Source organism: Theileria equi, assembly GCF_000342415.1.
Source record: "Theileria equi strain WA chromosome 4 map unlocalized gcontig_1105316255033, whole genome shotgun sequence".
NCBI classification, from domain to species: Eukaryota; Apicomplexa; class Aconoidasida; order Piroplasmida; family Theileriidae; genus Theileria; species Theileria equi.
In genome coordinates, this window is record NW_004668228.1 from 917,979 (window position 1) to 935,165 (window position 17,187).

At 41.2% G+C, this 17,187-nt stretch overlaps 7 protein-coding genes across 7 annotated transcripts; 4 read left to right on the plus strand and 3 right to left on the minus strand.

The window, feature by feature from the left end:
• Positions 1 to 139: 139 nt before the first annotated feature.
• BEWA_015990 (hypothetical protein) lies at positions 140 to 2,128 on the plus strand (the record flags this gene model as incomplete). Its single annotated transcript, XM_004832433.1, has 1 exon — positions 140 to 2,128. One exon carries the CDS (start codon positions 140 to 142, stop codon positions 2,126 to 2,128), a length of 1,989 nt encoding a protein of 662 aa, XP_004832490.1.
• An 86-nt stretch (positions 2,129 to 2,214) lies between these two features.
• BEWA_016000 (flavoprotein subunit of succinate dehydrogenase, putative) lies at positions 2,215 to 4,461 on the plus strand (the record flags this gene model as incomplete). Its single annotated transcript, XM_004832434.1, has 1 exon — positions 2,215 to 4,461. One exon carries the CDS (start codon positions 2,215 to 2,217, stop codon positions 4,138 to 4,140), a length of 1,926 nt encoding a protein of 641 aa, XP_004832491.1. The 3' UTR covers positions 4,141 to 4,461.
• Positions 4,462 to 4,547: 86 nt separating this feature from the next.
• Positions 4,548 to 6,836, minus strand: BEWA_016010 (conserved hypothetical protein; the record flags this gene model as incomplete). Its single annotated transcript, XM_004832435.1, has 1 exon — positions 4,548 to 6,836. One exon carries the CDS (start codon positions 6,834 to 6,836, stop codon positions 4,548 to 4,550), a length of 2,289 nt encoding a protein of 762 aa, XP_004832492.1.
• Positions 6,837 to 8,548: 1,712 nt separating this feature from the next.
• BEWA_016020 (conserved hypothetical protein) lies at positions 8,549 to 10,051 on the plus strand (the record flags this gene model as incomplete). Its single annotated transcript, XM_004832436.1, has 1 exon — positions 8,549 to 10,051. One exon carries the CDS (start codon positions 8,549 to 8,551, stop codon positions 10,049 to 10,051), a length of 1,503 nt encoding a protein of 500 aa, XP_004832493.1.
• A 285-nt stretch (positions 10,052 to 10,336) lies between these two features.
• Positions 10,337 to 11,054, minus strand: BEWA_016030 (hypothetical protein; the record flags this gene model as incomplete). The annotated part of the gene is made up of 2 exons (XM_004832437.1): positions 10,337 to 10,837; positions 10,917 to 11,054. The coding sequence occupies 2 exons, from the start codon at positions 11,052 to 11,054 to the stop codon at positions 10,337 to 10,339; spliced, it is 639 nt and encodes a 212-aa protein (XP_004832494.1).
• Positions 11,055 to 11,668: 614 nt separating this feature from the next.
• Positions 11,669 to 14,483, minus strand: BEWA_016040 (conserved hypothetical protein; the record flags this gene model as incomplete). The annotated part of the gene is made up of 4 exons (XM_004832438.1): positions 11,669 to 11,850; positions 12,128 to 13,330; positions 14,111 to 14,268; positions 14,347 to 14,483. 4 exons carry the CDS (start codon positions 14,481 to 14,483, stop codon positions 11,669 to 11,671), a joined length of 1,680 nt encoding a protein of 559 aa, XP_004832495.1.
• A 664-nt stretch (positions 14,484 to 15,147) lies between these two features.
• Positions 15,148 to 17,118, plus strand: BEWA_016050 (predicted protein; the record flags this gene model as incomplete). The annotated part of the gene is made up of 1 exon (XM_004832439.1): positions 15,148 to 17,118. The coding sequence occupies one exon, from the start codon at positions 15,148 to 15,150 to the stop codon at positions 17,116 to 17,118; it is 1,971 nt and encodes a 656-aa protein (XP_004832496.1).
• Positions 17,119 to 17,187: the final 69 nt, after the last annotated feature.

Genomic DNA, 17,187 nt, shown 5'->3' on the forward strand with positions numbered 1-17,187 from the left:
AGACATGAATGAGTTACTACTATGAAAGAATGAATGAGTAGGATAGTATGAGGAAGACTATGGAAGGATGGAGAGTATAGAGGGAAGTCAGTGGAGGGACTATTAGGAAACACTAGTGAATAAAGATGGAGGATTATAGATGAGTAATGAAACAGATAGTGATTCTGAAAGAAAATTAGTTGATATAGATATTAGCCAGGCACGGGACAATGGAAGCTACACGGATACATGTAATAATACTATAAACATCCACAAGGTTGATGGTAAACCTGAACAAGGTTACAAGAGATACACTCACACCCCTGCAACCAAATCACATTATATTGATGGAATATATTACAGTAGAGTAAAACAGGGTAGTATAAAAGTAGATGATTCAGGTCGCTATGAAAAAAGTGTCACAGTATACTACCTTGGCTATGATGCCACTAATGCACTTCCCCTGATAGTGGGACTTGAAAGGACCAGTGGGAATGATAGGTATATTTACTATACAAGAATCAATCTTTCAATTTCCAGTGGATGGAAAGAAGAAGACTATCTCAGTGTCACTGAAGAAAACCAACTCCGTTCAAAACTCCCAGATCTCAATGGCCAGTTAAAGGACCTTGTTGTACTAAATCTCACAGAAACTAATAGCACTTACTATGCCAATGGAGAAGATACCGCTCCAGACAGTAATCCAACCCTTCAAATTCAAGTCACTGAGTCAAAGATATACGATTGTTACAAAAAGTACACTCACAAAGCTACTGGAGGAGGAATATCTACTATAAGACTCCTATCCACAAAGAATGGTAGCACTAATATACCATTTGATCCTCCTGTATATGCTACACCGTACAATGAGGCTTATGTTTACTTCTGGATTGGGGATAATAATCACAGAAATCCCCTCTTACTTGAGTTAAAGTCGACTGCACGTTCCTACTATAGACTTTCTTCTGCTGGAGGAGTAGGTAAACAATGGATACCTGCTGGTGGAATAGATGCTGAAAACCTTAAGGGAGAACTTGATACACAGAACTGTAGACACAACAAGGCTCATATCGTAGATATTTCACAGAAAGATGATACTGGTAGCGGTAGTGGAACTCCTTACAACTGTACCGGTTGTGATTCTAAGCCGATTACAGTGACAAACTATCCTGCTACTGATTATTCTTACTATCGTCATTATCTTGCTGATGGATATATTCGAAGATTACAGAATGGAGGAACAGAACAGGCTGGAATTGAGTTTCTACAGAGTATGACTCAAGCCAATGTATATTGGTATCCTAAGGATGGAGAAGAGAGTAGGGCACTTTTGATTTATCTTCCATATTCATCTAGATGGTACCAAAGAACCTCCATTGATTCTCATACCTGGACTAAAGTCGGAGGTAATCAACTAACATCTCCATTTGATAATACAACTATACTAGAGCTTCTAAAGACAATACTACCAACTGTTACCATAGACGTTGGACGAACTGGTATCGACAGTAGCGAACGGAGTATTACATATCAGGATCCTTCTGAAGGAAGTGAAGGAGGAAGGCAGCAGATAAATATTACAAGAAAGGACATAGATGGGAACTATACTAGTTTTGTTCACTCTGTTCTGGATAAATCTTTTATGGTTAAGGAGGTCAGGTACAATAGTGAGGCTCTACCTGGCATAAATCCAAGTTCCATTCTTAAAAGTGTAACAGCGTACTACTCTGTTGATGGTGGATTTACGCCTGAAAATCTTCTCATGGTTGGCTTAGAGAAGAGAGGTACAGGCGATGATAGATATGTATATTATAGTAGAGATGACGACGGTGCTACTTGGAGACTTGATTTAGAACAGACAGAGAAACTAGAGAATTATGAACTTACTCAAAAGCTCGGACAGTTAAAGGAGAAGCTTACTAAGCTATCTGAGGAGAAAGCACTCCAAACTAGAGGTGAAGATGGCGCTGGAGGACATAGCTCTGTTACCGATAGTATACAGAAGTTTTTTCAGCAGATACCTAACTTCATTAAATCTAATGCAGATAAAATAGGTGTTACAGGAGGCTTAGCCACGGTAGTAACCATAGTTGGTCTAGTAAAAAAGTTTTGGGGTACTATAGCTACAACTCTCATTACTTCTGTGTAATATGATACTTCCTACTCTTTGTAGGTATTAGAGACACTCCCCCTCTAGACTACTCTCTTGTTGGTATACTGAAACGCTTAGACCCTATGCAGACTTTACTTGGTTTCAAAGTGATCTCTTGGCTTTATCCGCACTCTAATCCATATGCTTCACTATATTATATATTCACCGACTACACTTGTATAATCATATATTCATACACTTTTTCAGGCTATAAAATCGTCCATCATGATTTTGATGCGGTAGTAGTTGGAGCTGGAGGTGCCGGCCTCCGCGCTGCTCTTGAGCTCTCCCAATTGGGTTACAAGACAGCTTGTATATCTAAACTATTTCCCACCCGTTCTCACACTGTAGCAGCTCAAGGCGGTATAAATGCAGCCTTAGGTAACATGTGTGAAGATGACTGGAGGTGGCATGCCTATGATACAGTCAAAGGATCAGATTGGTTGGGGGATCAGGATGCCATTCATTACATGTGCAAACAAGCACCTGAAGCAGTTATAGAACTTGAAAACTACGGACTTCCGTTCTCAAGAACGGAGGAGGGAAAGATATATCAGAGAGCCTTTGGAGGTCAGACTTTAAAGTTTGGAAAGGGTGGTCAGGCTTATCGCTGTGCAGCGGCTGCTGATAGAACAGGCCACGCTATGCTTCATACCCTTTATGGTCAAGCACTAAATCACCAATGCAAGTTTTTTATCGAATATTTTTTGCTAGACCTTATCATGCACAACGGAGCCTGTGTAGGTTGTGTATGCATGAGAATGAGTAATGGAGAAATCCATGTTTTCCGTGCTCCTCATAATGTGCTTTGCACAGGAGGTTACGGTAGATGCTATCTCTCTTGTACTTCAGCCCACATGTGCACAGGAGATGGTAATGCAGCTGTTGCTCGTGCTGGTTTGCCCCTTCAAGATATGGAATTCGTGCAGTTCCATCCGACAGGTATCTTCCCTGCTGGGTGCCTTATCACAGAGGGATGCAGAGGAGAAGGTGGTATCCTTAGAAATGCCGAAGGAGAAGCTTTTATGGCAAGATATGCTCCAGTTGCGAAGGATTTGGCGAGCAGAGACGTTGTCTCTCGCGCCATGACTATCGAGATTATGGAAGGCCGTGGATGTGGGCCAAATCGTGATCATCTTTATTTGGATTTAACACATTTGTCAGCAGAGGTTCTTCACGAGAGACTTCCTGGAATTGTCGAAACAGCAAAGATCTTTGCGGGTGTAGATGCTAATGTGCAATACATACCTGTGCTGCCAACCGTGCACTATAACATGGGCGGTATTCCAACAAACTGGAAGGCAGAGGCATTATCTCATGATGGAAAGTCTTGTTCAACTGTAGTACCAGGTTTATATGCTGCTGGAGAAGCTGCATGTGCATCAGTCCATGGAGCCAATCGTCTTGGTGCGAACTCGCTTTTGGACATTTTAGTTTTTGGAAAACGTGCCGCACTTAGCATTCACGAAACGAATCAAGCTGGGTCTCTTCCAAGCGTCGGAGCTGGCCTAGAAGCATCGATCGATGCATGCGTTGATAAGTGTGTTGATAGGGTTGAAAACCTTGTAAACGGACCAGGAAGTACAAGTGTAGCTGAACTGAGAGATTCTATGCAAAGGATAATGCAAAAACATGTTTCTGTCTTCAGAGATGGAAGTTCTCTACAGGAGGGAGTTGAAAAACTCAGCCAAGTATGTAAAGCATACAAGGATGTAAAGGTTCAGGACAAGTCTTTGGTTTTTAATACTGATTTATATGAAGCTATGGAATTGGAAAACTTACTAACACTTGCTATGCAAACTGTTGTCTCTGCAGAAGCGAGAAAGGAGTCTAGGGGTGCGCATGCACGTGATGACTTCCCAAAACGTGACGATGCCAACTGGAGAAAGCATACACTTTCATACATGAACGGAAACTTGGAAGATGTTAAAATAACATACAGAGATGTAATAGACTCTACACTGGGTGGTGATATGGACACTATTCCACCGTTTGAAAGAACATACTAGGTGTAAAGCTGTAGGAAGCTTTTATTTTTATTTTACATGTTTGCCTGTATGCGCTTTGTATTAGACTAGTAATTTCTAATAATTTGTTTTCGTGACGCTAGAGGATTATTATTTGTCAAACATTCACTTTCCAAGTAGATATGCACTATTCCGCGAATGTAAATCTTGGAGATTCTGGATCTAGGATGTTTAGAATCGCTATGCAGTGTTTACTATAAGGGGAGGATTTAACTGCGTAAAGTGGAAAATGTTAAACGGTTGACTCTATGAACCATTGGTTAATCCAAAATGCTTTTCCAGATTAACGCTGAGCTCATCTGTAAATAGGCTGACTTGCGGAGATGTAAAATCTGAAAAATTACATTTAGCCGACACAATCGGCGCTAAAACTGCATTAAAATAAAATACTAGGCCTCAATCGCCTTGTCTAACAATTCTTTTAAATATTTTTGTGTTAATACCGTGGAATGAGGGACGGTCAAAAAGTGTGTTGACGCTTTAAACTCCACCAATTTTACATCTGAATGGTCCTTTAGATGTATATTAACCATTTCTCGGGGACCTTTTGGATCACACAAGAAATCATTGTCAGTGTGTAAGAATAGAGTTGGTAGATCCTTTGGATAGTTTGCCAAGTTCTTGGGCTTCTTTACATCATTGCAAGCGTTCAAAAGCGCATTTGCTGTTTCCAATGTAAGTCTTTTGGCGTAAAAGAATGGATCTCTGTACCTTGTGAAGAGCTCAAAAAACTCTCCATAGTTTAGAAGTTTGTCACACGGATTTTCCTTTTTAGGTTGAACCCGTGCGGCAGCTCCAAGTAAATGTTTTGCCACCTTTTTTGTCGTCGTATCTGCATGATGATCCAGGCTAAACATTCCAGCAATAGAGATTAGACCATCCACAAATCTTGCCTCCTCTTTTGCATGCTTGTAAAACTCCTGAACTGCCTGAAAGACAATATTGCCTCCCATTGAGTTTCCCAGCAAAAATACTTTTCTATCCATAGGAATGTTCTCGTAGACTACCTCCTCGTTCCACTTTTCAGAGGAATCCTCAAATTTACCTCTTTTCACTATACTCACAAACTGAATGACATCAAGAGCAAAATTTATAAATTCTCGAGCATGACACCTGGTTGGTGAGAAGGACTCTGAAAGGCCATGTGACTGCAAGTCTAAACCATAGACACTATATCCTAATCCATTGAAAAATGCCGTTAAACTCTGACTGTACTCGTACCTTGGAGATGCCTCAAAGGCATCCATACCTTCCAGATAGGCATGTTCAAACAGGTGTCTATGTCCAGTTATGAGGGCATTCACATGTGTTTCATCCATAAATTGTCCGCCAATGTCTGGAGAAATTGGAAATCCAAAGTTATCAAAATTCCATTCTACATTCTCCGAGCAAAATTCTGATTTAAAATGAGAACGAATGCCGTGAACAAGAACGACATCTCCCTTGGAGTTTTCTACCCCGGAAGAATACGTTGCAATCTTTAGACCATCCTTGTTTCTAAAACTGCTCATTACAACCTTTGGATTCTCAATCTTTCCTAAAGGCTCTAAACCGTTCTCCTTTGCAATACGGTCATAGTACTCATCCTTACTAACATTCTTCCATTCCTTGTCATTCTTTACAAAGTAGAGAACATGACGACCATTCTTTGGGTCTTCTACGAGGATGAATAGGGCACAAAAAACTGCGTCCTTATAAACTACATTTACGTTGATGCACTTTGCACTGCTCCCCTCCTCTACCTTCCAAATGTCTGCATTTCCTTCTGCGATGGACTTTAGCTTAAAACCAAGCGACGGTACGTATGAATTTACACCGTAACTATTTATCGGATACTTGGTAATGTAGAAGCAGTCACTATCCACATTCGCAATGTCCATGGTGATTTCATCACTGACTTGGGATTCATCAAATCCAGCCTGTTTTAAATCTGCCAGATACCCATTCTTGTCAACAGACGTCCAGGAATTACCTACCTTTTTGTAGTAGAGATCCCTGACCTCAGCCAGGGACTGAATAACCAGATAGGCCAAAGTGGGAATATCTCTCGGATAAAACGAGGCGTATATGCAGCCTTGGTCATTAGCACCTGCATTCCAAATGACGGTGCCATTCTTGACGCTTTTTATGCGATAGCTGACATTGGGGGCAAAGAGAAGAAAGGGCAGTTTTTGAGAGTCTGCGACAAAGTACATTTCGCATGTAGCCCTTTTAGTAACGTCTAGTTCTATAGAATCGAACACAGCCTCGCTTAATGCTCTCTGATGGAAAATGCTGTAAAAGTTGCCTTCAGTGGCTTCGTCCCAGTCATTCGCCTCGTCGTCCCTCTCGTAGTAGAGGCACACTCTCTCACCATTTTCGTCTCTCAGATAAACATTCACATGAGTTCCACTCTCTCCACGTGTTAAAACGGCGACGTGTTCGCAGCGGAGGCCGTCCGTTTGCCAAATGGGTTCTTCCTTTTCCACCACTGAGAAGATCTTGTAACCCTTCTTTGGCACGTATATCTTTGTAACCACTCCATAGGGGTTCCTTGCAATGGTATCAATGAAGGAAGGATTCGGCTTGGTAATGTCGAGAATGACTTCCTCTTCAGCCTCTTCTTCGGGGCCTTGGGGAGTTTCTAAACTACATGTTTGACCTAGAAGCAGTACCCATAGTATCAATACAATCTGCATTTGCGATTTTTAGTCAAATGTGTGCCAGGAAGAAAGAGAAATCCTTCTGTGATTTCAAATGCGTGGGGTGAAGAAGGAAGAAGAGATTCAGTCGCCGTCCCCTGTAGAATCCACATGAATGGAGATTTTTGCAAGCGGCGAGTTCTGAGAGATTCTGGTAAATTGCTGGGAATAGCTCGAGCAGATACGAGTGTGTAGACCCACTCCATTCTTCTTCCTCTTGCATTCTTCCCCCAAGGAAGATTGACAAGGAGTGGATTCTCCGCCTTTATCCCGCAAGCCATTTTGCCTTGTGAATTTAATGGTAGTTATTCGTTCATACTACGCTTGCCAGCCTACACATTTCATTCCTAGGCCGTTGCTCCCTCCTCGAGATTCTCCTTGGTATACTCCGCATTCCTCAGTATCCAGGCGTCGTATTCTGTCAACTTTGTGGTAAATGTGCCCCTGGAGAGTGCATTAACCGGAGTTTAGGTGGTCCATTGGAGTTACCATGGATACTCGGATGGAGTCTCCTGAGACCAGCTACCTATACAACTGGTTTCTACCGCTTATACCATAATGTAAACACTGCATTCACTCAAATGATCCGTATAAGCTACATCCATTTTCGTCTATGCCACTGAAAATGCTCCGGAAAGTCCAGAATGTGCCATCGTTTTTGAACATCCAATCACCTCTGCTCTGGTATCACTATCCTCTGTACTTGCTATAGATCAAGCTATAGCTATAATACAAAGCAATGCACCAATTGTGAATGGAAACTGATGATAGACCACCCAGTTGACAAGTTTAAGCCTCGCAAGACTGTCTTCTACTGCAAAGTAAATGGGTCTAAAAATGGGTTATACGGTAAAATTAGTCGAGTAAACAGGGCAGAATGGTACTCACTAAACCTCTTCCATGTCATTCAGGTTGGATGGACACGTAAAGGGGGAAGGTAGGGAATAGGTATAGAGACGGAATCTGGGCTTACCAGAGCTACTCTGGAGACTACTGTACCATATAAGCAAGTCTACACACCAATATGAGTGCATTAATTGTCCATGGATACTCTTTATGGTCCACATATCAGCATTCAATGCATGAATGATGTCGTCTCATTATTCTCAAATTTCCAGGTCTAGACAAAGACGAGAATGTGCTCTTTGCAGGAGAACCGACAGTCAAGATGCAAGCTTCCTACCGTACATGAGGTCTTTACGCAGATTAATGGCAGTAGATGCTTGTATGAATGAATGTAGAGAATAATGGAAGGAGTTAGACATGCCCATTCTAGAGGAGATAGAGAGGCTAAATGAGCACACCTGTGGAGGAATAAGAGGGGTTTACGGATAAAACACACGGAAACCATGATGATAGGCCATAAACTGTACAATAATTCCTATTAGACCATGATTTCGAGGCTACACCTATGGGGTCTGGAATCTCTTCTTCAGGACTCCATCATTCATCTTGTCTAACGGGGTACATTTTGGCAAGAAGAGACTTTCTTTCACCATGGTCTAAACTCCCTGTGTCTTGGTGAAGAGATAAGGATGCCAGTCTACTTTTCACGTCCAAGTGCTTTATTCACATTAGGGACTCGCTCACTTCCCTACACTTTGAGATGGTAGGTAAAGGAGTATGGCCTGGTCTAGCCAATGGCAAACGAATGGTCTCGATATCTTAGTAGTACGGAGGAATCTGTCTAGCAAACTCAAGGAATTAAAATGAGCAGTATGGTGACGGATGAAGAGAAAAAGAAGAAGGAAGGGCTCCAAATAGCGGCAACATTCATATCTGGGATTGCATTCTTTCAAATCTTCCATGTGGCCTTTTCGTCCAGCAAGTTTACGCTCTTGAGGTTTAGGATACCGCCTAGCCACATGAGTGTCTACGTCAACCGCATGGTCATATCATACAGAATTTCCACCTTCTGTGGAGTTTTGCTTAGCACAATCTGTGATCTGGCATCTAGTAAGCGTTCTGATCTCATTCACCGCTGCCTATTCTCAATGTTTTTTGGCTGCCATATCCTCCTGCTCTGCACTTACCACACTGGCGGAGAACAGGGACATCTCACTCTCTTCTACTGGATCATTGCCATCTCCGCATTCTTTGTTGGTTCATCCTACATTATGGCTGTAAGAATTGTTGCAGGTAATATCCGGTATCTTCTCGTGGGTCTTCCAATGTCCAGGATTTTAATGTTCTTTTACCAGCTCTCATTCCTCTTTATCTGGGAAGTCTTCGGACTCTCAAATGCTCACTTTTGGCTGGTACAATGGCAAATTATATTTGCGACATTCCTGTGCGTTTTAACAGCATGCCTATGGATCCCCGCCTATGAGATTGGAGGCGATTGTGCTAGTCAACCTGGTGGTGTATCTAATGGTGGAGAATCTCCTGAGACTGGTCCTAAAGACGCTGGATGGAAAGATTTTGGAGAGACACTTATAAAGGCCACATCCCCCTTTCTAATGTCCATTTTAGGGTATGGTACGCAAAATGTCTTTTATCCGGGTATATCGCCTTATAAACTCGTTGGCATTGACAAGGGTTCCAAGATTGTCATGGCTAACATGTTCATTAGCTCTATAGCATCGTTTACTATCCTTGGCCTAGCATCAAGCAATAAAGGTCCAAATAGACCATGGAATGGTGGGAATCAGGCCTGGTTGTGGCATGGAGCCTGGGGATTTTTCGGAATACAAATGTTTTGTGGAATCCTATTTCTGCATGCAATGCATTACCCAATGAGTAGCATATCGAGAATGATAAGGGATAGCGCCTGGACTCTTGGATTCCTCACAGTACTTTACAATTCTTGCGTTGAACTTACATACGGAATAGGAACTAATGGATCCGCCAAACAGGGTGGCAATGCCATATCAAAGGTGAATACCATGAGGCTCTTTATCCTTGTGGCTATGCAAATATCGTCTGCCTCGTTAGGCGATGGTTATGTTAAAATATACTCTCAATATTCCAAGGACCCAAGCAACTGGCCTACTAAACACTTTACCACAAAAAAGGCATTCTGGTTCTGGACCTGGAATGCAACAAAAGTAGCTTTTGGAAGGCTAAAATGTGCATTCAGTACAGATTTAAGATCCGAAGTTATCGGTAAAAAGGGGCATCTCTTTATTGTCTATGAAGATGAAATGGATAATAGTAGCAAACCTACCAAGGCAAAAGATCCTAAAGTAATGAAGATAGTTCACGATATATAGTTGTGGCAAACATTTTTCAACTATACGCCACTATAAATGCAGTATTTTCACGCCCCTGCAGTTTTAATTTATCATTCTCGTACTTTGTATTATGCTTAGTTTATGGTACATGCTTGTTCCTAAAAATGTTCCTGGAATAAGGAGGATGCATTGGAAAGATACTAATCATTCATGCCTATAAATGTAAGGAGACTATCATTAATTAAGCATGCACATTCTAGTGGAGTGTGAACAAGACCCCGAATTATGGTACTGCATTATGTCAAAGGGAGTATACATGAGTCGCTACTGAGAACCTTTCTTCTTTCCAGATTGTCCAGTAGGATGTCCCGCGGATTGAAAAGGAGCGGTGGATTCTTCAGTAGAAGTACTACCATTATCCTGTCTAGCTGATTTAGTATCTACTTTCTGTGAAGAAGCTTTCTGAGGAGTTTTTCCACCTGTCTTCACTTGACCCTGCGAAGAAGTCTGTGGTTGCTGGAGAGATTCAGAGGTATCTTTATGCTCTTCAGTATTATGAGAGGAAAGTGATTCAGGAGTAGGGACATTCAGGGTAGATTGGGATCCACCATCTCTATAACATACTCCATTGAGTTTTCCGGTAAATTTCATCAGGTCAATCTTATTCCACTTCTCGCCTGTCTTTTCAAAATACAAGTTTGTGAGCCCTCCATTAAGAATCCACAAAACTACAAACCTTTCATTGCCTTTTGAATATAGGTTAACAGCAGAACAAATATCACGTTCTCCTGCTTTCCATATTTCGAAACTATTGTCTGACTGAGCCTATATCATGTCCATCCCTTGGAACATATTGTCTGTGTTCGATTCCAAGGTACATTTCACACGTAAGCTCCGTTCTTACCCTATTAGGGTTAGCTACATTAAAGGAGAAGGAAGTGGCAGACTTAGAAGAATTCTGTTGTTCTGCACCCTTTAATGTTCCCTTGCCACAACTATCTCCACACCTTGCCCATCTTATTACAAATATTGCCAATAGCATGTGAGCAATCCTCATCCTTATGTGTTGCAAGTATTAAAGAATATGTGAGAAGGAATTTCATTCATACCCTAGATGACTCAACATTTCTTCTTTCACATGCATTATTCATCCTTCTTTCATGCCTTAGTTTCCCATACTTTCTGCTATGGATGCCAAAAAATAATGTTATTATATAGTTCCAATAGGCTCTTCTGGGAGCCACTAACTACGGAGAAATCCATGGGGGTAGAGGAGGAAGAGATGGTAACGTATAGAGGAAGAAGCCTAAATCCAGAGTATTGTGAATATGACAAGGCCGATACGGTACTGGCGTAATGTGAGCTTTAGTTTTGAGGATTCTTCAGAGTATTTTAATAACATCATCCTCAACCCTTAGTAATTAATATTGGATGTATACCTGTAAAAATCATTCCATTAGCCAGTTATTATACATGTACCATATCCTCTGCATATAGATGGTTAAAGATAAGTGCGCATATATACGCAGGAGAATACCAATTTAAGTCTTATGATGTTCTGTGATTAACATCTTTAAAATGAATAACTTAAAATTACACCTGTATAATTGTAGATAAACTGAAAATACTTACCTTGTTGGATATTCATGTTCAAGTTTAAACCTTTTCTGTCCACAACCTTGAGAGTGTAACAATTGTGGGATGTTCATAATAGTCGTTATCTTTATTGAGAAGATTTTCTTCAGCCACCAAATCCAAAACAGAAACCTTGTGCTTCAAAATTTGCAATTTCCCACATCTAGACGCATATATAGTGTGATCTCGGCCCATTTTTGCACCTATATGTTTTGTGTATAAATGTGGAGCTTTGTAGTTAGATGGAGTGTGGATCCAGTTGTGTATATGAGCCTTTGGAGGCATAATGGCGAGTAGAAAGAATATCCCTGAAGAGTCACACTATTGAGAAGCTTTAGGTTAATAGTAACTTGATGGGCATCATTGTCATCCGTAGTACTTCCATGGAGTCTCAAATCTGTCTAACCCAAGGGTCTCCTTTATAACGTTTAAACATCCACCAACCAAGTCCAGTAAGACCACCAGTTCCGGCAAGAGTACCTGAGGATGATCCGAAGATAGTCCCGAGAGATATAGTAGCAAGACCGGTTTCAACAACAAGTTTATCAGCAGAAGATTCTTTAGCAGGAGTAGCAGATCCTTGAGTAGAAGTAGGTTCAGCAGGAGTTTCAGGAGGTAGAGGAGTATTTTTAGCCCATTTAAGAACCGCATCTATAGCAGTCAATCCAAGTAGACCTGATCCAGCCAGTACAGAAACAGCAGCTCCACTAGCAGCAACACCAACTTTCAATAGTTTTTCAACATGATCTACTTTTGTCCACTGTTCATTGTCACCACTACCAGTAGACTTATGGTACCATCCAGTAGATATACCTCCACATTTTACGTGTATGAGAACTGGATCCTGTTTGTCATCGGAATATAATGCAGAGATCTCAACTGGGCCAGTCATGGGAAATGGTTGTCCATCTAGAGTTATGCGTTTCCTTTTACTATGATCGCCGTTATCGTAGTACTTAATCTTTGTAAGTCTACTACTTCTATCATAAATCTCATGTTTGTATACTTTAACAGGATTTGAACTGGTTGGGTCTGTAACTTGTGTTTCTTTAACAGTGACTCTCCCGGTAACCTTAGCCTCATTCTTACTATTATGGTAACCGCAACAGTAGGTTTCTCCGTCAGTTCTAGAATGATTCCTAGAATGAGTCTTGGTAAGATCTATAGTAACTGCATTGTTATGTTCACAGGTAAGGTCATCTAGTGTTTGTTCAAGAAACTCATCAGTAACAGAACAACGACTAGCAGGGCGAGGAAGAGGAGCTCCAGCAGAATTCCAGTTATTAATACCACCATCCTTCTTTCTATTGCCATAATAGGTAGGTGTAGCATTCCCTTGGGTAGTAACCCCTATCAATAGAACCTTATTAGGTGGGCCCTTACCATTCTCATGTCCCCAATAATAGGCTTCAACCGATGTTACATCTTTATTGTATTCCTGAGCTATATCTATAGGGGTATTATTATCATCTAGTATTTCCTTTAGTTTGAATGGCTGTTCTCCATTAGAAACCTTATGAATATATCTGGTAAAGTTAGATCCAGAAGGAAGACCAGGATGGGAAGATTCTGTGACTTTAATGGTCCTACCACTTCCGGAATCTGTATATTCCTGAGTAGTTTCTTGATTAGCTGGTTTTTCTGAGAGCTTAATGGTTACTCCTTTATCTTCTGCCATAACCACTGGAGTTATAAGAGAAAGTCCTTAGACATGGATATTACAGTCTCTTCTCATTAGTCTAGTTTCCTTTGGATGTTCCTCCACAGTCACCATCCTTTAAAACTCGGAGATCCATGAGTATCTCAATGCGACCAAAGGGAGCAGACTACTACTTTACTCCCTAGACAACCATACATTCATCCTCCCTCTCACAACTAGCTCACCGTCAGAGGGTATTCACAGAATGACAAGATGAGCAGCTATCAACACAGTCCTCAGTAGTACAATCAACACTCACGTCTATTAAATCACCAACTTCCACAGAGTCCATTTCTTCATCTACCAATGAATACACAGGCTCCTGTACTCTGTATACTCGCAAGACTCCTCTATTCACTTCGCTCATAGAGTCTCCATCACTCTTCCATCTGCTGATAATTTCTCATGGCAAATCATCATGACTATCCTTCCTTCAGTCGTCCTCCTAGCTCCACTAGTAGAATGAGAGTCTAAAAATACTCCTAATAAGTCTAAGAAAGACACTAATGGAGAGACTCTTATACTCCGTATACTCGCCACTTCTCCTCTACTCACTTCGCTCATAGAGTCTTTATCACTCTTCCACTCATTCCATAGTGATCTACTCCCTAGTCTTAGACGTCGGTAGGTCATTCTTCCTTCCGTTTCACTCCAGTGATGACCTTAATCCTACTAGACAGAAGAGCTCCCGTTGGTCGCTCTAGTCCCTCATCCTTCGGGACATTTCACTATGCTCACTACTCTGTAGTTTGCATTTTACTCACCTATTCCGGGTTTAAACTTGGCACCTCGTTGTCTTACCAGTATATTCCCGGTGTATACAAAGCTGTTGTGTGACTTTTTGACTCCGAGAAACTTTGGATTCCCGTCGCGTCCATTCCTCGTGTTTCCGGTTCCGGCCTTGTGGGCACACAGAGCAGTCCTGAAACGTCGTAAGTGGTTCCGCATACAAGTGCAGAAGGACGAAGAGTGAGTAAAAGGTAGCAAACGTCCAACTTACCCAAAGGTCTCCGGTACTGCGAGTTTGTGGCGATAGTTTGCGTTTATCACAAAGGCGTCCGTCCCATTTGCCCAGGTGGTCGTGACTTGAGCCAAGAGAATCGTCACATTGATGAAAAGAGGCAACACGCCAAACATTTACGCACTGCCAAACCCCTGGACTCGCGCTGTAGTGCGCCGTGGTTTTCATTTTCAATTTACACCATGAACGGCAAAGGCTGCGCGTTTAATGTTTTAAAAAAGGCCCTTGATAACGGCAAGAGATGCTTCTCTAGCGCCACCAGTAGGTAAGTTTGAGTGGACAACGCCAAGGATGGGAACGATGAAAATTCCTTGGTGGACAAGTGAGCTTTTCGCCTCTCTTTTGCGACTGAAATGGACGCTGGAAACGCGAGAATCTCCGGGAACTCTGCAGGCCTAGGCTACGCGCAAAAGGCCAGGGGAAGTGTGTCACAAGACTTTAGAGAGGGAGAGTAAAGAGCAGCTACTGCTAGTGGACTTTACTCTCTCTGATGGAAAGGATGTATAGTACCTGAATACAGATATGGCTATGGATGTGATGTAGCATTACAGAATGTTCTCCCAAGGAGTATCATGTGGACTATGGATAGACTCGTATCCTGTCTGTGGAGAATCTCTTCCTAGTCATCATTCATCTTTGTAGACTACTCATTTGGCATTCATCCTTGTACACTGACCATTCTCTCACACCAGTTGAGACATTAATGGATTACTACTATGGAGGAATACTGAGGAGACTATGGAGGGACTATTGGGAAACACTGCCGAATAAAAATGAAGGATGTCTCGTGGAATAAGACTGGACATTGGACCAACCAAAAGGAATGGAATTCAAGATGGAAACATAAAAGCTTTTGAATCCGGTTCTTTCTCTGGGTATGCTAAGTATATCTACAAAAGGTCTGTTAGTGGTGCATTTGAATTGTCTGGGTTCAATTATAATGAAAAGGATCTATCCAATATAGTCATAACTTCTGCTATAACGGCCACAGCAGTTACTACATATTTTGACACTGGGAACCAAAAACTCTTTATTATACACGCAGACACAACTGCAAAACACATATATTACACAAATTATGACATTAGTAAAGACATCATCAAGGACTCCTGGTTTGAGGAATTTATAACTATCAATAGTGGTGCACTTACTGAAAACAGTGATATTAAGAGTATCCTAGAAAATATAGAGAAAAATACCAGGCTTTACTATTATAGTCTTAGTAGCAGTATAAAGAAAAAACTTTTGAGAGGAACTGATATTGCTTTTGATATTACCAAAAAACCTGAAACAAGTAGTTACAAGTCAGAACTTACGGATGTAGTAATATCGCCCAAAAAATCTGACACCAAGATCACAGGATACAACAAGGTTCAACATAGTATAGGAACAGAACCATTCTTTGCGAGACAAATTAAGCTGTCCGGTAACTCTTACATGGACCTCGGAGACACTGTTCCAAACGTTCCTGTCAGAGAGTTTAATGTATACTATAGTACTTCTGATGGGAACTATGGTAATCCCCTATTGGTTTTGTTGAATATAAAGCAGCTAGAAGATGTCAGTCAATCTCAATATATCCCTAATAAGTACCTCTTATCAAAAAATGGTAATGACACAGATTGGGACATTCGTAGAATTGTTGGTTCTATAGAAGATACAGATGAGGAGCTCGGGAAAGTGCTTAAAAATATTTCGGAACAGAAAAGGCTCGAAATTAACCAGTTAGAGTCTGACCTTAAGAATAAGCTTACAGACATCTCAAAGGATCTCATAATTAACCTCACTGGACAGTTTTCAGTTGATGAAAAATCAGTTGGAAGCTATGATTCAGAGAGTAAGACTGTTTACTACAAGAGGTTTACAGACCATGGGTATACTAGGATTAAGCATTGCTATACATTTTTTAGTTTTACTGTAAAGGAGATAAAGTTTGATGATAATCATTCCATAGATTCCAAATTTCTACCTCAAAAGGAAACCAAAGTTTACAGCCTTAGTTCCTATCACCATACCATCTCAGATGGAAATCCTCTATTAGTTTATCTTTACGATGAAGACAACTATTGGCTAAAGAGACAACGTGGAGACACTACCTGGCAAAGTCTTTACGGCGATGCTCCTACAAAGGAAAATGATCCTTCTATTAAGCCTCTCCTTGAAACTCTATCCACCCCAAAAGTTGCAATAGATATTTCTCAGTATGCCATTGAATCTTACAATCCAACCGGCAACATTCTATATTTTAAAGTTGAAAGCACCGATAATCCCGCTGGCTCAGATTTCTGGAAGTTTAAACATACCGGGCCGGAGAATAAACCCTTCACAATTAAGAGAGTTTATCATGGAACTACTCAACTGAAAGGCATAGACTATCCTGATAAACTACTTAGCATTTCTGGCTTCTTTTCTGGGAAAAGTTCTAGTAACATACCTCTCTTGGTTGAACTTGTTGCTAGTGGTAGCTCCAAGTATTCATACTTTCACAGAGTTCAGAAGGATGGAACTAATTGGACAGAACTTACCCGATCTGATGGAGAAACTACTAGATTAGAGAGCGAAGATCTTAAGAAAGAACTTGAGAGACTAAAGAAGATACATTTTCCTGATCCAGCTGGACTTTCTGAAGGAGCTAAAGCAGGAATTGGTGCTGGAAGTACCGTCGGTGGAGGAAGTGCTATTGGCTTTGGGTTCTGGAAAGGACCTGTTGTATTAAGAAGTATAATGTCATGTCTAATCACCCGCATATAGAACACTCTTTTAGGATACTCTCAAACCTACCCTTGGTAGGTGGTAGAGACTCTCCCCTCTGGACTACTC